The sequence below is a fragment of the Bubalus kerabau genome, chromosome 12 (genome assembly GCF_029407905.1).
Source record: "Bubalus kerabau isolate K-KA32 ecotype Philippines breed swamp buffalo chromosome 12, PCC_UOA_SB_1v2, whole genome shotgun sequence".
In the NCBI taxonomy this organism is placed as follows: Eukaryota; Metazoa; Chordata; class Mammalia; order Artiodactyla; family Bovidae; genus Bubalus; species Bubalus kerabau.
The window spans coordinates 29,031,921-29,057,324 of NC_073635.1; the positions used below are offsets into that span (position 1 = coordinate 29,031,921).

Sequence of the window (25,404 nt, forward strand, 5' to 3'; positions counted from 1 at the left end):
AAGCAGAAACCTCAAAAACTAATATAAACTCCTTCCAATTCCTCACTGACCCCTGTGTTGAGTATGCTCACAGAAGACTCTAAGGAGCCCAATGGAAACAAGTGGAAAGCTAAAAGAGCCTTTGAGCAGCAATCTGAGCTGCTCCCACTGCAGAGGAGACAGGAACCTGGCCAAGTTATCGGGGCTTAAAAACACCTCAGGTGCTCCACAGACCCATCTGAAAGTATAAGACCAAGCCTGCACAAGCTCAAGGTGATCAAGCAGTTAGTTAACTACACTCATCAGAAGAAAAGAGAATTTGGAGATAAATCATCCACAATGTCCACTCTACAATCAAAACTTTCTAGACATGAAATGTAGCAGGGAAATGTGACCTACTGTCAAGGACGGGAAAAAAGCAATAAATTAAAAAAAAAAATGAAACAATTTAGAGGAAAGGATTAACAAGCAAAGACTTTAAGTAAGCTGCAATAAATTTGTTCAAAGACTTAATGGAAAGCACGGTCACAATAATCTCAATAGATAAATGTAAATAGTTAAAAAATGAAGTACTTGAGGCTGGTGGCCTGGTGGCTCAGAGGTCAAGAATTCACCTGCTAATGCCGGCGACACAGGTTCAAGCCCTGGTCTGGGAAGATTCCACCTGCCAAGGAGCAACTAAGCCCGTGTACCACATCCACTGAGCCTGTGCTCTAGAGCCCACCAGCAGCAACTGCTGAGCCCGTGTACCACAGCTTCTGAAGCCCACGCATCCTGGAGGCCATGCTCCTCAACAAGCCCACGCACCACAGCTAGAGAGGGGCTTGCACTCGTTGCAACTAGACAAAGTCCAAGTTCAGGAACGACGACCCAAGCACAGCCAAAAGATGTTTTTTAAAAAATGAAATACTTGAACTGAAAAGTACATTATTTTAAAGTGGGTTTAGAGATATCTGCATCCCTGTGATCACTGCAAAATTATTCACAATATCCAAGGCATGGAAATAACCTAAATATCCATCAGTGGATGAATGAATAAAGATGTTGTGTATATATTCAAGAGAACATGAGCCACAAAAAAGGAGATTTTATCATTTTGTACTACAGGGATGAACCTTATGGACATTATGTTAAGTGAAATAAATCAGACAGGAAAATAAATACTGTGTGATCTCACTTTTACATGGAATCTAAAAATTCGAACTCATATAAACAGAGTTGACAGGGTGAGGGGGAGTGAGAAGAAATGGAGAGATTTTTGTCAAAGAGTACAAACTTTTAGTTACAAGATAAATTGTTCTGGGGCTCTCATGTACAGAATGGTGACTACAGTTAACAATACTGTACTGTGTGCTTGAAAGCTGCTGAGAGTAAATCTTAAATATTCTCACCACACATACAAAGTAATGTTAACTATGTATGATGACAGATGTGTTAGCCCACCTAACTATGGTAATGACAACAATATATACATACGTATCATGCTATATATCTTACACTTATCCAATATTATTTGTCAATTACATCTCAATGAAATTGGAAATTAAGTATTTATAAATATATGGGGGTGGAGAATGGGCTTGACAGCTTATTAGAAGCAATATAAAAAAGAGGTAGTGACTTTGAAGACAAATCTGTATAAGTCACTCAACGGGAAGAACTGAGGGGAAAAGACTGAAAAAATCAAAAACAAGAGAGACTCACAGACCCATAGTACATTTTTTTATTCTAATAATTTTACTTCACTTATTTTTGTCTGTGCTGGGTCTTCGTTGCTGTAAGGGCTACTCTCCGGTTGCAGTACGCAGTCTTCTCATTGTGGTGGCTCTCTCATTGCCAAGCACAGGCTCTAGGGAACAAGGGCTTCAGCAGTTGCAGTGAGTGAGCTCAGTAGTTGTGGCTCCTGGGCTCTAGACCAAAGGCTCAGCAGTCATGGTGCACGGGCTGAGTTGACCTGAGGGATGTGGGATGTTCCTCAATAAGGGATCGAACCTGTGTCCCTTGCATTGGCAGGAAGATCATCTTACCACTGAGCCAGCAGGGCAGCCCCCCATAGTACTTTTAAGCAAAAGATCAAAAATCTCAAAGAGAAGAGAGAATGAGGCAGAAAAATCATTTTAAATAATGGTCAAAAAACTGGTGAAAAAATCAATTTGCAAATCCAATGAGCTCAACTCTAAGCAGAGTAACAAATAAATGAGAAAAAGAAAAAAGAATATCAAACTGTCAAAAATTAAAGATGTAATGGATACCAGAAGACAATTAAAAAAGGATCTTTAAAGCAATCAAAGACTGTCAACCCAGAATCTACATCCAGCAAAAATATTCTCGAAAAATGAGAGTAAATATATATATATACATTTACTAAGAGTAATATAATTATAAATTATAATTATAAAAATGTAAGAGTAATATATTTACTCTTAATAAATGTATATATATCTACTCTGAGTGTGTGTGTATGAATATACATAAGCTGAAGACTTTAATCACTAGACCTAAACATTATGCCGTGTTAAAAGGAAATTCTTCAAGTTGAAAGGAAATGACATCAAATGAAACTTAGATCTATACATATAAAAAAAATCCAAAATAATTATGTAATTAAAAAGACTCTCATTTCTCTGCCTAAAAAAAGGCAAATGACTAAAGCAAAAATAGCACTGTGTTGAAGTAAAAGTTAACATACCAATAGTACAAAGGTTAAATGTAATTACGTTTTTTAAGGTTCTTTCATTTTACATCAAGTGGAATAATGTTAATAGTAAGTGAACTGTAAAAGCTAATCATGAATACTGGAATCCCTACAGCAGCCACTTATACAAAGCCATACAGCTTAAAAAGCCCAATGGCAATTTATTTTTAAAAATTTGATCAACATAAAAGAACTATGGGCAGTAAGAGAGGAAGAGAGGAGACAAACTGATAAAACAGAGTAATATGGAAGACTTTTAACCATATAAATAACATTAAATGTAAAGTTACCAAATCCTCCACTCAGAGGCAGAGATTATTAGATATGGTTATAAGGGAGGGAAGGAGGAAGGAAGGAAAGGAATAAATTCATTAAATATATGCTATCTAAAAGAAACATACTTTTAAAAACAAAGACACAATCAGGTTAAACATATAATAATCAAAAATTATACACCATGAATATAAATAGTAAACACAAGGGAAATGGTATGAATAAATCAATTAAGTGAATAAATTAATAAATAAATAAAGCCAACAAAGTTATAGGAAGAAAATAAATCCACAGTTATATTTGCTAATTTTAATGCCCCCCCCTTGCAGCTACTGAAATGATTATAAAGCAATTCATAGGCAATAAATCAGGTGCAGCAAACAAACTGCAGGACCTCTACCCATCTTTATAAATAAAGTTTTATTAGAATGCTGCCACACTCATTTATTTACATATTGCCATGTTACTTTTGCACTACAAGGGCAGGGTAGTTAAAACAGAAACTGTGTAATTCACAAAACCTAAAATATTTACTATACTGCCCTTTGCAGGACGTTTTCTGACCTCAAATATCAATTATTACTATTTACCAACTTGACTTAATTATATAAGACCATATATCACACCATAAAATAAGTCCACATTTCAAAAGATGAAAATTATAGAGTTTAATCTGTAATTACAACAGAATTACATTAAAAAAAAAATCAATTACAGGGACTTCCCCAGTGGTCCAGTGGTTAAGGCTCCACACTTCCACTACAGGGAGTGCGGGTTCAATCCCTGGTCGTCAGGAAAGTAAGATCCCACATGCCACACAGAGTGGCCAAAAAAAGAAATCAATTACATAAGCTATTTGGGAAAAACCAAAATATTTGAAAATTAAGCAACACACTTCTAAAAAAATTCACGAGTCAAGGAAATCAGAAAATATTCTGAACTGATAATGAAAATATAACATATAGAAATGTGTGGAAATTATAACATTTTAAGTGCTTATATTTATAAAAAAAAAAAAACAAACTCAAATTTAAACATCTAAATTTCCAAATTAAATATCTAAATTTCTAGCTTAAGGAGCCAGGGGTTAAAAGAATACATTAAGCCAACTGAAGATAAGAGTGAAGGGAACTATCAAGACAGGCACAAGTCAATTAAATTATTGAAACCAATAGCTGTGGAAAGAAATCAAATTGCTAAACTCTTAGCAAGAATGACCAAGGAAAAAGAGCATTAAAAAGGGGTCACAACAGCTCCTACAAAAATTAAAAGGATCACAAGGGAAAATTAAAAACCTTCTGCCAAGAGGGTTGATAACCTAAATGAGATAGATATATACTGCCTGCAGGAAAAAAAAGACAGAAAATCCGTATAATCATATAACTCAACATTCAAAAAACTAAGATCATTTCATCCGGTCCCATTGCTGCTACTGCTGCTAAGTTGCTTTAGTCGTGTCTGACTCTGTGCGACCCCACAGATGACAGCCCACCAGGCTCCCCCATCCCTGGGATTCTCTAGGCAAGAATACTGGAGTGGGTTGCCATTTCCTCCTCCAATGCATGAAAGTGAAAAGTCAAAGTGAAGTTGCTCAGTTGTGTCCGACTCTTAGCCACCCCATGGACTGCAGCCTACCAGGCTCCTCCGTCCATGGGATTCTGACAAAATTCAACACCCATCTATAAAAATTAAAGTATCAGTAATCTGGAAATAGAAAGGAACACCCTCAATGTGATTTCTTTTAATCTACAGAAAAACCACTGCTGACATTCTATTTAATGTTAAGATATTGCTTTCCCCTTAAGATGTGGAACAAGACAAGAATGACTATTATTACCCTTTCTCTTCAACACTCAATTGAAAAGGCTAGATACAGCAATAAGGTAAGGCAAAGAAATAAAAAGCTTATAAAGATGGGAGAAAAGGGAGTAAAACTGTCTTATTAGTCACAGATGTGCTTATTTTTGCAGAGAAAATCCTAAAGCCACAAAAAGGCAACTGGAACTTAGTTCAGCATGGTCAAAGTATATGCACACAAGAATTGTTACAACAACTACTGTATTTCTACATACTAGCAGCAAAAAATAAAATTTAGAAAATAGCATCAAGAAGAAAAATCTTCAGGAATAAATACAACTGCAAGATCTCTATGAAGATCATTAAAATGTTACATGAACAAAATTATATTACATAATAAGTGTATTACCATAACATATTGATATAGAAAAACCTATTTTACTCCACTGATGTAGAGGTCTTGTATATACACATACATGTATATAAAATTTGTTTACAGTACATATCAAAAAAGATGACCCAATAAAAGGAAATGTAAACAATTGTATTAATCAGCCACTGATGTGTAATAAACTCCAAAACTTTAGCAGTTGAAAATATTTATTCTCTCACACAGTTTCCAAGGGTCAGAAATCCAGAAGCAGCTTAGCTGGTGGGTCTGGCTCAAGGGTTTCTCAGGAGGTTGCAAACTATAGTTGGGTCTACATTCAACTGAAGGCCAGAGGATCTGCTTCCAAGAGAAAGCCTCAGTCCTTGGTCACAAGGGTGTTGGGAGACAATATTCCATTTGTCTTTCACATTTCTGCACACTTGCAGCTGAGGATCTCACTGCCCCTTGTTCCAGGCTTTCCAAAGATGTTTATAAAGTGAACAGATTGGGAAAATAAAGTCTCCTTCAGAGCAAAGAGCAGGTATGCTTACTGTGCATTAAAAAATGCCCAGGTGCCCTATGCTCAGAATCCCTCTGTAATGCAAGCTCTGCACGTGCAGCTGTCATCCGATCCTCTTCACATGAAGTGTGATCTGGAGACGGAGGAACTGGTGCAAAAATGCTCAGCACCCAGGCCACTACAGTAGCTGTGACAATGACCTGTCTTCCGACTCAGACCCAAGATTCGTATGCCTTCTATCAGCATCCATGAAACTGCAGCAGGCTAACCTGTTAACTAGTGAGTAGGGTAAAATTTCAGTGGGCCTCTCTACAACATGGTAGCTGGTTTCTCCTACAGTTAGCAACGAGAGACAGAAAGTGACCAATACACAAGCCGCTGTGCTTTTTATAATCTAATTTCAGAAGGGACTTTAACCGTATTCTACAGGTTACACAGACCAACCCTAAAATCATGTGCAAGGTAAATACAAAAGGGTGCAAATACAAGGAGGCAGGGATCAAGGGAAACCATGTTAAAGGCTCACTATCAAATTCAATGTTGTTACAGGTCATTTCTCCCTAAATGTAATTACAGAGCAACACAATCACAATCCCAATCAATATCCCAAAAGGTTTTTTTTTTTTTTTTCATAGAAACTGACAAACTGATTTTAAAATTTATATAGAAACACAAAGGAACTAGATGGCCAAAGAATATTAGAGGATTCACACAATTTGATTTCAAGACTTATGGCAACAGAGATAATAATAATACTAGCACAGGGGGACAATGAGATCAAAGAAACAAAACTGAGTCCAGAAACAGATCCACACGTGTGCACAAGCAATCCTAGACCAAAACACAACAGCAATTCAGTGTAGCAAAACAAAAAAATATTTTCCAACAATGATGTTGAAACTGGATATTTTTTTATTTTTTTTATTTTTTTTTTTTTTAAAAAGGAATTTGTTTATTGAGCAAGAGGATGCAAGCAATATAAAAATCAAAAGCTTATCTGGCTTTAATTGACTTTTCTTTCTCTGCTTCTCAAAATGGAGTTGGATTTTATTTGTACATTTTCTATGGGTCCCATCTGCTCAGAAATCCTTATACAGGGGAAGCTGTGGGGCAGAGTCCTTAAGTGACCCTTTATGAGAATTCTTATCAGGGTGGGAGTAATTGCTCAGTGCTGCCTACTTCTTCCCCTTCTGCTTCATGTGTACTACAAAATAGTCATTGCATGCGATGGTGAGCCCAGCGATTAGCGAAAAGAAGCTCTGGAAGCCCACTTTGCCGTCTCGACACTGGTCCAGGTCCTTCATTATTTTGTCCACGGCCAGAGGGTCTTTTTGATTTTCCAAAAATCCAGGGAACTCCTTTTCCATGAGTACTCTCAGGTCTTCCTTTGTTAAGTAACCTTTATCACCTGCAAATTTGTGAAATGTGAACATCATGGTTTCCATGGCGTGCTCCATTTGAGACGGCATTTTGATAAAGTCTGTTGAAACCTTGGCGGGAGGCGCAGCGGGGACGCTCGGCTCTGAAACTGGATATTTTTTTAAATGAACCTCAATCCCTATGTCACACAACACACAATAGTTAGTTCAAGATGGACCACAGCCTCATCCATAAGACTATGAAAGTTCTAAAATAAACAAGGGAAATTAGTTTCATGATTTCTGAGTACGCAAAAGCTTCTTAGAACTCAAATCTATTAAAGAAAAAGAACTGAACTGCATCAAAATTAAAAACTTTAGCTTATCAAAATACACTGTTAAGGAAAAGACAAACTTACAAACTGGGAGAAAACACTCCCAGGACATTGATGCTACAAAAAACTTGTATCAAGACTATATTAAGAATTCTTACACATCAATAATAGAAAGATAATCAATTCTTTTTAATATGCAAAAAACTTAGGAGGTATTCTACAAAATTATTAACAATTGTCAACCATATGAAACATCATTAGCTAGCAAGGAAATCCAAAATAAAACCACAAAATACCATTTCACATCCACTAAATAGCCAAAATTAAAAAGAATGACCATGGGCTTCCCTGGTGCTCAGTGATAATGAATGTGCCTGCCAATGCAGGAGACAGAGGTTTGATCCCTGATCCAGGAAGATCCCACATGCTCTGGAGCAACTAAGCCACGCCACCACTGCTGAAGCCTGTGGGCAACAGCCCTTGCTTCACAGCAAGAGAAGCCACTGCAGTGAAGAAAGAGCCTGCGCATCACAACTGGACAGTATTCCGCACTCGCCGCAATTGGAGAAAAGTCTTCACGCATCAAGGAAGACCCAGCATGAACAAAAATGAATCTAAAAAAAAAGATCATTCAAGTACTGGAAAGGATGTGGAGCAACTAGAAAACATAGTCACAGTGAAGAGTATTTAAGAGAAAATTCCAAAAAACTATGTAGCAGTTTCTTACATAGTAAAACACACATCTGCTTATAAACCAACAATTCCAATCCTAGGTATTGACTCAAGAAAAATGAAAACATGTTTGCAAGAATATCCATATAGGCCTTTTTCTTAAAAATGAAAAAACTGGAAATAACTCAAATACCCATCAACAGAAGAAAAAATAAGATTGATATTCATCCAATGGCATACTACTCAGCAATAAAAAGGACTCTGACACATCCACCCTCACAGATGCGTCTGGAAATATATGTTAAACAAACGAAGCTAGATACCAGAAAAGAAGACACTGTACAAAGACCAAACAAAATACCTACATTGTTAGAATTCAGAGTGTTTGGGGGAGAGGGGAACTGAATGCAAAGGGTAACCAGTGAACTTTCTGGGGTGAGATGAGAATGCTTTATCATCCTTTGGTTACCAGTTACATGAGGACAACTGTCACACCTAAAACAACTAAGGTCTGTACATTTTATTGTATTTAATAAATATCTCAATGTAAAAATTAAATTTTTAAATAAGTTCATAGTATTAATTTTCCTTTTTTTTTTCCTTTATCCTGGGTTGTCTACACGTAGTGTATGCATACATATATCAATGGGTTCTCGATAATTATCTCTCATCATCTATGTGCCAAACACTAGGCTAGGTTCCGTAAGTCCGTAAGTTCATGCCCTCAAGAGGGTAACAATCTAGGGCAAAGAAATACACACCTAATAACTGTACACAATGCGAGGGTTTCCATTATAAGGGTATACACAGGGGCCTGAGCAAAGACTCAGGCGACAGAAAAGCCTCTTCATTGGGTGGAGAATGACAAGCACAACCATGGCCATGTAGACAAGCAGGAACGGACCATCATAAACAGAGAAATACCCCACGCAAAGACACGGACAAAGGGGTCGAACTCGACAAGGAGCTAGGAGCAGTCCAGTGTTGTGGGAGCTAGAGAAGCTATGAGATGCCATCCTAACGCTACGGCCCCTGGACTATGGAGCCAGTGAAGAGCCACTCAACAGTTTTAAGCAAGGGAATGATGCTTTCAAATTTGCAATTAGAAGTATCACTTTGCTAACAGTGTGAATGACAGAAAGCCTAGAAGGGAGTAAAAATGGAAACAATCTGTCAGAGGACAACTGCAACAAGCAAGTTGTTTCCTTTTAAAAATTCAACCAAGGCACATGGACTGAAGAGAAATTGAAGAATCCCCAAAATGGACAGGAAAATGACTAAAGATTCAGATCAGACAGTTCACAGAGTAAAAAAATGAAGCTCAAAATGGCCCAAACAAATGAACGGATGCTCAACTTCACTCATAAGAAATGTAAAAAATGAAAGCTACACTGAGGTATCGTATTTCACCTATTATACTGGCAAAAACCCAAAAAACTGGACTGTATGCTGTTAATGACAAGGCTATGGGAAAACAAGTGTTCTCACACATACATTATCGTTTCAACCCCTATGAAGGGCGACAATATCTATCAAAATTGTATCTCATTTATTCTTTAACCCAGCACTTCCACTTCTAGGAAATGAATCTACAGACATGCCTGCATATGCACAAAATAATAGGGGTACAAGGTTGCTCATGCAGTATTTTTATAATAGCAAAAACTAGAAACAATCTTACTATATACATCACTGGGCTAGTTAAATCATAGTTCATAAACAAAATGAACACTGCAGCTGTGCAGAGGGACAGAGCACACATATAGCACTTTATATACTGATACTGAAGGTCTCCAGGGTGTACTGTTAAGTGAGGAAAATAAAAGGCAAAGCAGTTAAAGTTTCCAGCATTAGTGTAAAACATGTGTTGGGGTAACAGAAGGAATGGAGTGGGATAAATGGATTTGTACAGGGCTGTATTTTTTTTAAATCCTCAGAAGAATATAAGAAATCAATAATATTGGTAAACTATTGTAGGAGTCTGGGAAATATACAGATGAGGAAGGATACGGGTAAGAGACTTTTTATTGTAAGTCTCTCTTTGCTTTTTTACTTTTGAAGTATTACTGCATATATAGTGTTTAAAAAAAAAAAGACTTTGAAACTACTGTATCAGAATCAACAGGATTTGGTAACTCAAATTTGATTTAAGAAGTAAAGGAGATGGAGGGGTCAAGATAACACCCGGATTACTGACTTGATACAAATCTAGTCATTTAACTTTCAAAAAACAAAAATATCCTGTGTTAACCAGATGTTAAAGGAGAAAGCAGTGCGGCTCAGCTGGGACATGCACTGGAGGTGCTGTGTCTGATAGTGCACGAGAAAAAGAGGACAGGAAACTGAAAAGAAAGGTTACGGAAGCCTTGGAAGGAAAAAAAAGAAAACATTTTATATGAGCCTAATTTACCGAGGAACTATTTATTCTATACACGCAATTAACCTGGAGAATAAAACTAAAAAGGCAACTAACTCAAAGTGACAGCATGGCCACATAATCACATCCTGCTCTCACAGACACCAGGCTCTCACTACACACTTGTTTATTTCTTGTATTTAGGTAATTTGCCAAGTTCAGAACAGATTAGGAATACCAAAAAAGGGTGGGGATGGGAATTACTGGTAGGAATTCCAGTGCTTAGGACTCAGTCCTTTCACTGTTGAGGGCCCAGGTTCAATCCTTGGTCCAGGAACTAAGATTCCACAAGCCTCAAGTCTAAGCAAAAAACAGACAAGTTATCTTTTAAAAAAGAATGCAGGTGTAGCTACCAGAGGCAACCATTTGGCAGCAGCATGAGGCAGCAAAAAAAAAAACATTATGAGGATACTACCAGTATTTCAAAAACCAGCATTCTTCAGGTGGTCTTCACAGAGCCAAAGTCCCATATTTTATCAACTAAGACTTGGCCAGAATGGTCTCTACTTTAGAGAAGTTTTTCATGGTTCCTGTACTCTTAACCTAATCTCCCTTTATCAAATTTCCAATTTCAATAATTTTTATACCTTCCTGAAAGCACTTATTCTACCTCATTTTATAATTATCTTACAACTATAACTGGTATAACTAGTATTTTAAAATATGTCTCTTTCTTCCTACTTGAATAAAGATCTTTTAAATGAAGGAATATCTTTCATCTTTATATCTGAAAACAATTTCCTTGGGTAGTATAGCATGTAAATATCCATTCAACAAAAAATTATCCATCTTTGCCTTCTCTAAAGTGATACAAATGGTCTTGCCACAAATAGTCTCTCTGCCCCAAGTAAAAAAGTTTTTTAATTAAATATTACATATTAATCACCAGGGTAAGCATTTGGCCTGATTTATACCTAAAACTAATGAGATAAGGGGTGACTGGAATTGACTGCTAATGGATTCAGGGTTTCTCTTATAAAAGACAAAGAGCAAAAATCATGGCAATGGTTGCACCTACAAACATATTAGGAAAAAATAAACTGCACACTTTCATCAGGTGAACTGTACGGAATGTGAGTTACATCTCAACAAAGCTGCTTTTAAAATGAGATATCTGCTATTATTCCCACTTTACAGATTAAGAAACTGAGGCTTGGTGAGATTAGGTAATGTGTCCACAGTGACACAGCTAGCTACTGATGGAGGCAGGATAAAAACCAGTCTAGACTCTTGTCTATATGCTTAACTGTGTTGCTCTTCAGCTCTCCTTAGCAAGGGACTTCACTCCTCAAGCACCCTATCAAATGGCTAAATATGTTTCGACTTCTGTTCAAGTCTTCAATGCTAGTGACCTTCCAAACCACAAAGCCCTGACCTAATTGTTAACACCATAAAAGTAGAGGAGAATGAAAAGCAAAAAGCTGAAAAGAAAGGGACCAAAGAGACAGAGGAGGGGAAAAAAGTACTCAAGAGCTATTAGTTCAAAACTTTCCATTCTGAGCCTAAGACTACATGAAACATTACTACTGCTTGAGTGCTACCATCAAAGCTGGTGGGCAGGCCTAATTCACCTAAACTGGGGGTTTCCTGAACTAGTTCGGCCAAAACCAGGGTTTCTTGGCAACAGACGCATTTAGGACCAGATCATGTTTTGTTGTGGAGGGCTGCCCTACTCATTGTGGGATGTTCAGCAACACCCTTGTATCTACTCACTAGATAGCAGTAGCACCACTCTCCCCCTCCTTCCAGACCCTCCCGGTGGGACAACCAAAATGTCTCCAGGCATTGCCAAAGGCCCTGAGGGGAGAGGCCAGGGAAGGAAAGGGTGTTCAAAATCACCCTGGTTTGAGAGCCTAGACTAAGGGTACAAATGATAAAGGGCCATCCATTTGATCAGTCGTGCTCAACAATTTGCGACCCCTGTAGCCCACCAGGCTCCTCTGCTCATGGAATTATCCAGACAAAAATACTGGAGCGGGTAAGCCATTCCCTTCTCCATGGGATCTTCCTGATCCAGGAATGGAACCCACGTCTCCTGCCCTGAAGGCAGACTGTTCACCATCTGAGCCACGAGAGAAGCTCCACTTTAAGATAATAGTGTATATAATAATTGAAGATAGATACAAACATTTTTTTAAACTTTACTGAGACATCTTTGACATATAAAAATGTAGATACTGAAGGTATATGGCTTGATCTTTTGATATATGTATGCATATATATATCATGCATATATCATATATATGCATATATGTATATGCATATATGCATATACATACATATGTCATACATATATGTATGTATGACATGTATGTGTCATTGTGAAAAGATCAAGGTAATTAACATCATCTCTACATGTCACATTTGGGGAGGGTGAGGTGGGGTAGTGGGTAACAGATAAGAAGAGTCTTTTAAACCAATTGCCTCCCAAGCCTAAGAAAAAACTTACTTCATTAAAAAAAAAAAAGTAAAGCTGGGGTGGGGACAGCATGTGGGGATTAAATGGGAACAAAGCTCAGGTATTCATGCCAACCTCCCAGGTTTCTGCAGTTCAGCATGTAAGGCCCCTGACACTAGCAGAATATCAACTATAAAGAGGTACTACTGAAGATCACAAAATAGATCTAAAGGATGTTAGAAATGAGAACTGTTCCCTTTAACTGAAGGAAAATCAGTTTCCCTTATAGAAAAACCATCCCTCATCTCTGGAGGAACTGAATTATCAAAGTCAAGGTTGCCACCCCCACCAGGGAAGAGGAACAAATCAAATGACAGCATAAATAAAAAATGAAATGACAGTTGGGGCAAGAGGGGTGAGTGGTGAGACAGAACAAGCAGACAACAGGAGACAGAGCTGACCCTATATAACATTTACTTGCCCTGACTCTCAAACCTCCATTCCTGCCTGCCTTTATATAATGTTCTGTTAAGAACAAGTTAAGGGTTCTCAATAACTCATGTTAACCTTTGGTTACCGTTCACAGCCCAACACTGTAGCCTCTCCATTCAGGGCATTATTCCCCATGGGTTCTGAAATCTTATTCCTCTTGGCAAATTCCATCTCCCTCAAACCATTTTATGGAGAAAGGGGGGCATCCAGATAATTAACCTACTCAATCTAAAGTATGTGCTGCAAATAACCGCTGCCCAATAAGCATACGAATTTTATCACCATCCTCATAATCAGCAAAATGCAAACCCGAAACAAGGTTCGGGCGTGCAGAGCTGCTCAGTTTTGTCCAACTCTTTGCGACCCTTTGGATTGTAGCCCACTGGGCTCCTTTGTCCTAATGGTTTTTCAGGCAAGAATACTGGAGTGGGTTGCCATTTCCTATTCCAGGAGATCTTCTCCCCACCCAGGGATCTAACCCACGTCTCCTATGTCTTGTCTCCTGCATTGGAGGTGGATTCTTTACCCACATCAGGGAAGCCCTTTTAAGGTAACAAGGTACAAACCTCTCAAATTAAATCAGCAAAAAATATAGCTTAATAAAGCCCAATGTTAGCAAACATGTAACAGGCATAGTCATATACTGTTGGTTTGTATAAACAATTACATCCTAAATACCACTCAAAAAAAGTCAGAATATAGTGATATATGCATATAATACTCTAATTATTTTTAAATTATGTTGATCTATATGTGCCAATATGAGAAGAGCTATGTGATATTAACTACAGAAAAAAAGTCAACTGCAGGAAAAGTAAACAAGATAGTTTTTTATAACAACAACAAGTAAGGTATAATACTTCTCTGTATAAATATTTTGAAAAGTAAACTTTCTGAAAACTGCTAACAATGGATTACCTTTTAGGGGGAAACTGTAAAGTAGCTTTTATTTTTACCTTTCTGTACCATAAGAATTTTATCATATACATGTATTAACTTTTAACTTAAAATCCACGATTCTTTAAAGTACCTCTTTCCCCCTTCTCAACCTTAACAATTACTCTCACTACCAACTCTCCACACACACACATCCAACTCCCATCCCAATATTTGAAGGCTAACTGAAATTGCCTGATGGAATTTCAACTACTTAGGGATGTATTTTGTAAATACATTTTGGATAAGTACCTGGGACTTTCTTTAAAATCTCTTCACTTACTTCTCTACAACAATCTGAGAGATGAAAGAGAAAAAGAATCCCTACCCTGCCCAGGGAACCACAGACTTGTCTCCTTTTGGGCCCCCTAACCATTCCCTCCTAGAGAGAGACAATGCTTGTGGTTATAATGTCTCCTCCTTCGCTCTCCCACATAAAGAAGAGCAACTTCAGCTGCCACTGCAGAGAGAGGAGAGCCTGCCCCTCACAGAATCACTTAACAGGGGTCCTACTCTGGTTCTCCTCAGCTCTCATGGCCTTGGTGCAAGCAGCCAACCACCACCCTAAACTTCTACAGAGCAGAGCCTCAGTCTTGTTGGTTGCATCATCCCTGGTACAATGGATACATGAAGCTTAATATTTGTTCATTAAACTGAATCAGGTCAGAGCACTCTCTGTCAAAGAGAGGAAAGTCAGTAGAGTACTTCTAGATTATGGGCCTTTAACAATGCCTCATATTAGCTTCCTGCTTATCAGTCTTTCCTCCACTCCTCTTAGCTAACTTGTAAACTTTACACTGCTAAACTAAATATTCTAATAATTGCTTACTATTGACGTGCTCAGTCATGTCCAACTTTTTGCAACCCTATGTTCTGTAGCCTGCCATGATCCTCTGTCCATCGGATTTTCCAGGCAATACTGGAGTGGGTTGCCATTATCTCCTCCCAGGGATCTTTCCCACCCAGGGGTCAAAGCCAGGTCTCCTGCACTGCCAGGAGGCTTCTTCACCGCTGAGCCACCTATAGTTAGGGCTCTGTAACTATAATGTCTATTTTTAAATATCTCAGAGTAATGGCTGTAAGATTTATTTTTTAAACTAAATTTAACTAATCTGAGCTTAATCTTCATGTTTTTCTCACTGAGTATGATCACCCCTACCAACTGAAACAATTAAAGCAAACTTATCCTTAATTTGAACTAATTAGTAAGAAAGGGTTATAAAACCTTTTTCAACTATTGGGGAAAATGATTATAACCAGGTGGTTCATGACAGTGTAGTGTGAGGAAAAGCTGACCTCTACACTCTAAGGAGACAAAATTTTGAACAATTTGGCAGCTTCTTAAATAAGCTTAACAAGTAAATACACTCTCAAAAAAATTACTGAGTTTATTTTTGGACTAAGTATTTTTGGACTTTTTAACATTCCCAAACAGGAATACTCAAACCAAATACAATCTTCTCCAAACACCTACTGTAATTGGAAGTGACAAATGACTTGTGTAGCAAATTGAGTTTAAAAGTGAAAAAATACACACTCATGTATACATACATCTTACAACGAAATGTCAAGCATTGTAACACAATGAAAAGATCAAGCAACTACAGAAGACAGAGACATGCAAGAGGTTATCTTCTGAGACAATTTAAGTGGACTGAATCCTGGATACAAATTATTAAAACCAGACTCTCAAACAGACGGTTAACCTCCAAACTTTATTTCTTGGTTGAACGAATGAAAAGGGGAGAAGAGAATAGAGAATACTACGCTATCTGGCAATAAGTGTACATATTGCTTAAGTCCAAAATAAAACAATACAGGCCATGTGGATGCCTCTAAGCCTCCAAGAGATCTAAAGGCTGTCTCAATTCCATCACAAGAATATGACTGTGACTTAGGATAAATCAATCGAAATACAATCTGAACTTAATTTCTCATGCATATGATGATTGGAGATCTAAGTTTCCTTATAGCCTGCTAACACTAACAAAGGAAATACAAATTTATTCTTTTTTAATACAAATTATACACAGTACTTGTCATCCAAGTCAAACCACCGTGAGCTCTCCTGTTAGTTCTAGGCACCCCTGGTTTAAAAAAAAAAAAAAGGAGCACTGAGGAAGACAGAGGACAATCCTAATCTTCAAGAAAAAGAAGCAGAAAGAACACAATCTCCCAAAATATTCCCCTCTGCACAAAGTTTTGCCCTCTTCACCAGAGCAAGCCCTGTCTATTACAAAGTATCACTTTATTTTAGGCTTAACAAATTATTGACAAAGCCTGATCCTCAAAATGTAACTCTCTGTGACAGTTAAAGATGAAAAATAATTTTTAAATAAATTAAAAATTTAAACTTTTAATCAACAGCCAATTCAATAGAATTGCTTGTCAAATAACCTTAGTAAAAAACATTCCATGACAATATGAGTCACTATCAACATCACATTACCTCTAATTCTTGAGGTGGGGGGGGCATAACCAGACAAGAATGAAAGTGACAGCTGCTGTAAAAAATAAAGTTAATACAAACAGAATCAACCTCAGCAAGCAAGGAGAAGATAAGAAAGGGCAACAACAACAACAGAGAAAGGGCACAAAAGTTCTTTACGAAAAAACAAAGGCCAATACCAACACTAGGGCTTCCCTGGTGGCTCAAATGGTAAAGAATCTGCAAACATTACCTTGTCATTTAAAATACATGTTTAAGTAAAACCCTGAGGATAATTTTTTTAATGATCAAAAAAGGCCAAAAAAAAAAAAAAACCAAACAAACCCAAACTACTCCAGTAATCAAAGAATGTCTAAAGGGCACTCTTCCACATACATTTGTAAATTTATTTTGAAAGAATAATGCTCTAATTCAAGGGGATATTTTTTAGTTAAGTTTTTCAGAATAAATCTACCTCAACATAAAAAGTTCCATGTTGAAACTTTCACCTATAATCACTATAAATTTTAACTAAGTTTTCTGCTATCACCAGACAATACCAAATTGTTTCACAAACTGACCTGCATACACCTTAAGAATGCTCATTTTATTGTCCCTAAAACTGCTAACATCTGACATACGTACAGCCTAAATAAGTGTCCTTTCTAGCCCCCCTTTTTTTCACTTAATACCATTTTTATGTTTTTAACCATTTTATTTGACTACTCCATTACGTGAGTAGGATCCCCTAGAGAAGGAAACGGCAACCCTCCAATACTCTTGCCTGGAAAATCCCACGGACAGAGGAGCATGGTAGGCTCCTACAGTCCATGGGGTCGCAAAGAGTCGAACACGACTGAGCGACTTCACTCCCTCACTCACATACGTGAGTAAGGAAAATGCTCTATCTTGAAACTTCACCTACATGTGTTGAGAACAATGATTACACTGCCATTCAAGTTTTAAATAATTATAACTTATTTACAGCTCGTCTCATATATAAACACACTTGAATTTTTAAAGGTTATTAGGAAAACAGCAGAAGACCCCCAACTCACTCAAGACCGCAGACCCACCGTCTAATTGAAGGCTACATCCAAAGTTTCCGAAATGGTTTACTAAACAGGGTTTATAGGGTCGTTCAGGACAGAACTGCCCATCCATCATTCCATAACAGAAGTGCGAGAAGAGCATTCAAGGCACGTTCTCCAAAATGAGATAAAGGGTTCCCTTTGGGGGTTGGCTAAGATGCCTAAAACGTGTGTTAACTGGTTAGGGACCTGCTCTTCCAAACCCTACCCCGAGTTTACACCGGCCACAAATGGAACGCAGGAAGAGGCAACTCCGAAGACGAGGAGGTGCCGGGATTCAGGGTTCAGATTCATTTGCCTCGAATAACTGGACCGCTGCTGAGCGCAGCTTTAACGCATATACCAAAAGGCAGCCAACAGCTAGAGAACCACACACCAAATCCTTCTCCCGATCAGAAACTTTTCAGGTTGTCACCCAGACAAGAGACGGCACGAACGTCAACTCCTACAGCCGCACACGGCTGGCACGGGTCGTTCCGACTCGGAGGCTTCCTAAAGGAAACTCACCCCCGGGGAAGGACTCCTTCTCAAACCGGGTCCTCGGGTGCCCCCTGCACCAGCTGCGGGAGGCGCGGCGAGCGCGCTTTATACCTCCGGACGCCGGCAAGTAACTGTACGAAAATGTCACTCGGTCGGCCCACGGTCGCCGCCCGGAGCAGAGGAGCTGCGCGGCGCGGGGGACCCGGCGGCGGGGTCCAGGGCGCCGAGACCCGCACAGCGCTCGGGGTCCAGCCGGGACCCGCGCTCCCCGCCCCTCGCCCGGAAGGGGGGATGGAAAACCCGCCCGCCCGAGGAGGATTCAACAGGAGCGCCGCGCCGCCCGCCTGCCGCCCGGGAAACAGCCGCCCGCCCGCCGGCCGGCCGGCCGGGCGCGGGGGGGAGGGGAGTGGAGGCGGCGGGGCGCGGGCGGCCGGCGCGGACCCCCGGCCGCGCGCAAGGTCACCGCCCCGCCGCCCTCGCCGCCGCGGGCGCCCCGGCCCGGCCAGGGCGGCAAGTTTAATTTCCAGTCGGCGGCGGCTGGAGCCCGCGGCGTGGAGGGAGCGCGCCCGCCCCGGGGCCCTCCCCACCCCCACCGGGCAGCCCCGGCCCACGCCCCCGGCCCGCGCCCCGCTCCTCCCGGCGCCGCCGCCGCCGCCGCCGCCGCGCAGCCGGCGGCTGCAGCCCCCGATGCCGGGAGGCGAGTCGCGGCTGCCAGGCGGGCGCCGCTTTGAGCCCCGCCAAGACCCAGCCGCGGCGGCGGGCGCTGAAAAAAATGGAGCGCGGCGACTGGAGAAGAGAGAGGTTTTCTCTTCCCGTTAACTGAATTGTTTCCTACCTCCGGGTGCCCGACTCGCTACTCCTCTCACTCCGCCGCTCTCCGGGATCCGCCGCCGCCGCCGCCGCATCCAATCGCCTCCTCCCCCCCTCCCCTTCCGCAGCCAGCCCGGCCGTTCCTCCTCCTCTCCGCTTCAAAATGGCGCCAAGCGCTTTTCGGCGGCTGCTCCAATCGAACCGCCGCGGACAGCACCCGGGGGCAGGCAGAGCGCCGCGTTGGTGCGCAGCGCCCCCTACCGGCCCGCCGGCCACGCGCGCGCGCACGCGCGCCCCCGCTGGCCCGCCCGCCCGCCTCCCCTGCGCCCCGCCCCGCCCTTCCCGGAGCGCGTCCCCGCCGCCTCTCCGCCCCGCCCAGCTCGTCGCGCGCGCACGCAGCCACACGGGCACGCCGCCGCTGCAAGACCCGCAGCTGTCAATGCTTTTTCTGCCTCTTAAGGCTTTCTTGACTTTTCCCGAAAACCACACAAATAGTTATATATTTCTAGCTTTATGGATAAAAGTTGGAAATTTTTCAAAACAGTGAAATTCAGTACGAATGTTGTGCTAAGTAAATAAAATTGGGGTTAACTACTTTGCTCCTTTACTTTTGAGATGACATAGTCATCTCAAAATGTCATAAAATAGCTTTTTTCTCCACTACGTATGTTATGTCTTTAACCCCACAGCTTCCCCATTTTCAGGTATTGTTTAGGAAGCGGGAGGAGGTAGGAACATAATAATTACATCTGTAACAAAGCATTCCATTCATTCGTCCTATGACAATTGTTATTGGAGAAATAATCTGAAGATCACCGGACCCCTTCCAGAAGGTGGGTTTCTAACCCCCTTCACCTCCAGAAGGTGCCGTTCCTCCCGCCTTCATCTGTAAGATGGTATGTTAAAGTTGATCTATCGATTACTATTAGGATGGAGAGAGGAAAAAAGAACTTTAAAGGCCTCAATGAAGCATAGTTGCTATCGAAACTGTTTTATGCAACAGCCAATAGATTTAAAGAAATTAGTAATATAAACTTTCATTTAAAGCAACACTTTGGGAAATTTTGAAAAGTTGGTGTTAAAAGAAAAATAAATTTCTGTGTTAAGGGCTTTTTAAAAAAACAACCAAATATGGCAGCAGGGTATAATGGGAAATCTCTGTACCTTCCTCTGGATTTGCTGTACACTTACAGCTCATCTAATAAAAATAAAGTCCAAAAAACAACCAAGTTGTAATTTATCAGGAGCAATATAATTGAAAGTGGCACCTGTCCGCCCATGATTCTATCAGCTTTCCACTAACGTTCCACTAAAAGATTATTTTCCTTTCCATGGAGATTGGCAGATAAAAGAGACAAGGAGGACAAAGGCAGTGTGATTTCCACACAGGGAGAAGAGCTAGAAGGGAAAGGATGCCACAAAGGGAAATAAGGTCAAGGGTTCCAAGATGACTTTGCCTACAATACAGCTCAAATGCCAAAGCCAGCAAACGTTTCCGTCAAGACAGTTTCCTGCTGACTTTCTTTTTAAACACTATCTTAGAGGTCTCATCTTGTTAAGCTCATTTGGTTAAGTCTTGAAGCATCTTTTACCTACCTAGTAACCAATGGTACTCCTGATCTCCGATACAGACATTATACTGAAAGTCTTCTTTTATTCTGAAGAAATCTCTGGGATCTTTGGGAATATGTGTATATATGTGTTATCTACAGACTTGTAGAGTCTTCCAGATTCCTTGGAGTTAAGTAGCATAGGTCATCATTATAATTGAGGTTCTGAGCTGCTGACAGAATTCCTGATGCACTGGGCAGAACAGTCAAAGCAAAAACTGTTCACTCTTATCCAAGGTTAGCACTCAGCAGTGTGTGAAGTCAATGGGCCTGATCCTGGTTAATAAGAGCAAATTGCACTTATTTACACTGTAAATCCACACTGTCCAAAAGAAATATGAACCATGTATGTAATGTGAAATCTTTTCATTTTAAAGTGAAAAGGAACCAGTGAAATTAATTTTAATATTTTATGTAACAGTATATCCAAAATGTTGTCATTTGCGTTTGTAATCAATATAAAATGTTGTTATTAATATACAATCACAGATAATTTACATTCTTTTGTTCATCTTGTGAATTTTACACTAAAAGCACATTTCAGTGTTTCAAGTGCTCAATAAGTACTTGTGGTGGATTTTCCTGGTGGTCCAGTGGTTAAGAATCTGCCTTGCAATGCAAGAGACATGGGCTCCATCCCTGGTGTGGGAAGACCCCACATGCCACACACCCCCTCACACCTTGCCACAACTGGAGAAAACCAGCATGCAGTAAAGAAGACCTACCGCAGCCAAAAAATAAAATAAATAAATCTTAAAAAAAAAAATTACATGTGGCTAGTGGCTTCCTATGGTGAAGAGTACAGCCTGTAGACTCTGGAATCAAAATGCTATTTTTTAACAACTTGTAATAAATATTCAACATTGTTTCATGGTGTATTCTTTGCAACTGTTGAACTCTGTTAAGAATTATGCCAGTACCAGTTGAAGTGCATGTATCTAAAATACATAAAAAGAAATGAGGATAATTTGAGACCTCTGGGACAACATCAAGAGCACTAATACTCACATTATATGGGTCCCTGAGGGAGAAGAGAAAGAGGAAGGTTCTGAGAACATATTTGAAGACATAATAGCTGAAAAATTCCCTGACCTATGAAAGGAAACATTCACCCAATTTCAGGAAGCACAATCCCATATGCGATTAAACCAAAGAGGAACACACCAACACACAATTGTATTCAAAATGACTAAAATCAAATACATATGAATAAGAGTATATATTAATATAGTATTATACATACAGTGTATATATATTATTTTATGCTCATGTTTTTCATATTGAACAGTGACTTACTCTAAATTTCCTATGGACATGAGTCTGAGTGAACTCCAGGAGTTGGTGATGGACAGGGAGGCCTGGCATGCTGCGATTCATGGGATTGCAAAGAGTCGGACACGACTGAGCAACTGACCTGATCTGATATCATTGGCTTAGATATTTAAGAAAGCAAATGAGAATTTATTTAAAGAGCATTGGATCACAATAAACTGTGGAAAATTCTGGAAGAGATGGGAATACCAGACCACCTGATCTGCCTCTTGAGAAATCTGTATGCAGATCAGGAAGCAACAGTTAGAACTGGACATGGAACAACAGACTGGTTCCAAATAGGAAAAGGAGTATGTCAAGGCTGTATATTGTCACCCTGTTTATTTAACTTATATGCAGAGTACATCATGAGAAACGCTGGGCTGGAAGAAGCACAAGCTGGAATCAAGATTGCCAGGAGAAATATCAACAACCTCAGATATGCAGATGACACCACCCTTATGGCAGAAAGTGAAGAGGAACTCAAAAGCCTCTTGATGAAAGTGAAAGAGGAGAGTGAAAAAGTTGGCTTAAAGCTCAACATTCAGAAAACAAAGATCATGGCATCCAGTCCCACCACTTCATGGGAAATAGATGGGGAAACAGCGGAAACAGTGTCAGATGTTATTTTTCTAGGCTCCAAAATCACTGCAGATGGTGACTGCAGCCATGAAATTAAAAGACGCTTACTTCTTGGAAGGAAAGTTATGACCAACCTAGATAGCATATTCAAAAGCAGACACATTACTTTGCCAACAAAGGTTCATCTAATCAAGGCTATGGTTTTTCCTGTGGTCATGTATGGATGTGAGAGTTGGACTGTGAAGAAAGCTGAGCGCTGAAGAATTGATGCCTTTGAACTGTGGTGTTGGAGAAGACTCTTGAGAGTCCCTTGGACTGCAAGGAGATCCAACCAGTCCATTCTGAAGGAGATCAGCCCTGGGATTTCTTTGGAAGGAATGATGCTAAAGCTGAAACTCCAGTACTTTGGCCACCTCATGAGAAGAGTTGACTCATTGGAAAAGACTCTGATGCTGGGAGGGATTGGGGGCAGGAGGAGAAGGGGACGACAGAGGATGAGATGGCTGGATGGATGGCATCACTGACTCTATGGACATGAGTCTGGGTGAACTCCGGGAGTTGGTGATGGACAGGGAGGCCTGGCGTGCTGCGATTCATGGGGTCGCAAAGAGTCGGACACGACTGAGCGACTGATCTGATCTGATCTGATGATTAGCCACTAGAATTAGTGATAATTCTCAGCAAGCAGTTAAATTTAATACCAGAAGCATACTAATAGTAATACATGAGCTCCTTTAAACACATCTCATTTAGAATAAAATTTCTTTATATGGTGTTAAAAATCATTAGTAATAGAACAATCTGGCCGGACGACTGAATGGAATAAAAATGAGCACTCTCTCCCTAAATGCCCATTTATATTTTGACTTTTAATTAAGTGTCTGGCATTCAGGGCAGCTCCTGCTACTTGTTGACTAGGTAGCTAAGAGGGCGCTACCTCTATTTATTCAACCAGACTCACTTACTCAACTTAGCCACTTTACTCGTCATTACTCTGAACTTCGCTTCCCACAACCATGCTGCTTTGGCCCATGACTTCCTTTGCCTGTAGATTTACCCTTAATTTTAATTTTCTTTTTCTCTCCATAGTCTTACTGCCTATGTTATTTATAACTAGAAAATGTTTGCCTCACTATTTTTAAAAAGGGCAAAAAAGGAAACACTCTCTATCCTTTTTGAAAGATCTCAATCTTCTCCCCAAACAGGGTATGGATCCTATATGTATGTGCTTTTTTTTTTTTTGGCCATGTTGCACAGCATGTGGGATCTTAGTTCCCAACGAGGGATGGAACCCACGCCCCCACTGCGCTTGCAAAGTCTTAACCCCGGAACCGCCAGTTAAGTCCTTTTGTTTTTCTTTGTGGCATGAGAACTCTGTATATGCATATTTTAAAAGTCTGTTCTAAGTTCATATCACATCTATCCATTGCAGAGGGGAGACTTCCTTTATATAGGATCAAATGAGGTGTGATTTCTTATTAAAAAATGTACTTAATAGTCCTTTATTTACTTGATGGTTGCTTTTCAGATTTTCAGTTTGTTTATATACATATGTATATGTATATACATATACACATATATAATGGTGTTAGAGCTGGTTAGGAAAGGGTGTCAGAAAGATGCCATGAAAAGATTTTGAGAAGTTTAGGGTTCATAGAGCATAGAAATGATCACCTCTTTCAATTTATTTTATATAAAGAGACTGAGACTCAAACAGATAAATGATTTGTCCAGGGAATCCATAGTCAGGGGAAATTTTTTTAAGTGACTCTCATCATCTTCCAATTAATTTAGAAAGTATGTAATTTAAAGGGGTTCCCTGGTGGCTCAGATGGTAAAGAATCTGCCTGCAATGCAGGACACTCAGGTTCAATCCCTGATCAGGAAGATCCCCTGGAGAACAGAATGGCTACCCACTCTAGTATCCTTGGCTGGAGAATTCCACAGACAGAAGAGCCTGGTGGGTTACAATCTACGGGACTGCAGAGAGTTAGACAGGAATGAATGACTAACACACAAAGACAAGTAATTTAAAAATCTCATTTCATTTCACAAATACGTAATTTCTTTTTAGATTAAGTCCCATGTAAGTCACAAACAAATATAAACTTGTGGAAATATTAATAGAATTTTGAGAGGACAAGCAAAATGGATCCTTAAGTGTAGAGTATGGTTACTTGAATATTTTCTCTCAAATTTGTTATATATATATAGTATATATATATATTACATATGCAATATATGTATTTTTAGACTTTACTTTTTTATTGTGATTAAACAAATAATAAAATTTACTGTTCTAACACTTTAAGATGCCCAGTTCAGTAGTGTTAAGCATATTTACATTGTAAAACAGCTCTCCAGAACTTTTTTATCTTGCAGAACTGAGACCCTATACCCATTAAGCAACAACTCCCCTTTTCCCCTTAACTCCCATTCTATCTTGTTTCTATGAGTTTGACTACTTTAGATACCTCATGTAAGTGAAATTATACAGTACCTGTCTTTTCATGATTGACTTCACTCAACATGATAGATTTTACTTTTTAAGAGTTCCAAAGCTAGATAATTGAGAGATTTTTAAGCAAAATATAATATCTCCTGTAACCATATAAAGAGGAACTTTGTTTCGGAAAGCATTCATCATCAAGTCAACTGCAGGAAATTAAATAAAGAGGTACGGCTGTGCTTAGTTCCTCAGTCGTGTCCGACTCTTTGTGATCCCATGGACTGTAGCCCACCAGGTTCTTCTGTCCACGTGGGTTCTCCAGGCAAGAATACTGGAGTGGGTTGCTACGCCCTCCCCAGGGATCTTCCTAACCCAGGGATGGAACCCAGGTCTCCGGTATTG

At 39.9% G+C, this 25,404-nt stretch overlaps 2 protein-coding genes across 4 annotated transcripts in view; both read right to left on the reverse strand.

Annotated features, from left to right (window-relative positions):
* Positions 1-19,225, reverse strand: part of PDS5B (PDS5 cohesin associated factor B) — a 178,935-nt gene extending 159,710 nt beyond the window's left edge. For all 3 annotated transcript variants that reach the window (XM_055542385.1, XM_055542384.1, XM_055542386.1), the window contains exon 1: positions 19,076-19,225. The gene's annotated coding sequence lies outside the window, so the exon portion shown is untranslated. The remainder of the gene's footprint in view (positions 1-19,075) is intronic.
* On the reverse strand, positions 6,578-7,163 carry LOC129624447 (protein S100-A10). Its single transcript, XM_055542387.1, has one exon. It carries the CDS (start codon positions 7,101-7,103, stop codon positions 6,810-6,812), a length of 294 nt encoding a protein of 97 aa, XP_055398362.1. The 5' UTR covers positions 7,104-7,163; the 3' UTR covers positions 6,578-6,809.
* Positions 19,226-25,404: the final 6,179 nt, after the last annotated feature.

What these genes read in the sequence shown, in the direction of transcription:
- LOC129624447 (XM_055542387.1), bottom strand. Translation starts at nt 7,103, where the DNA reads ATGCCGTCTCAAATGGAGCACGCCATGGAAACCATGATGTTCACATTT.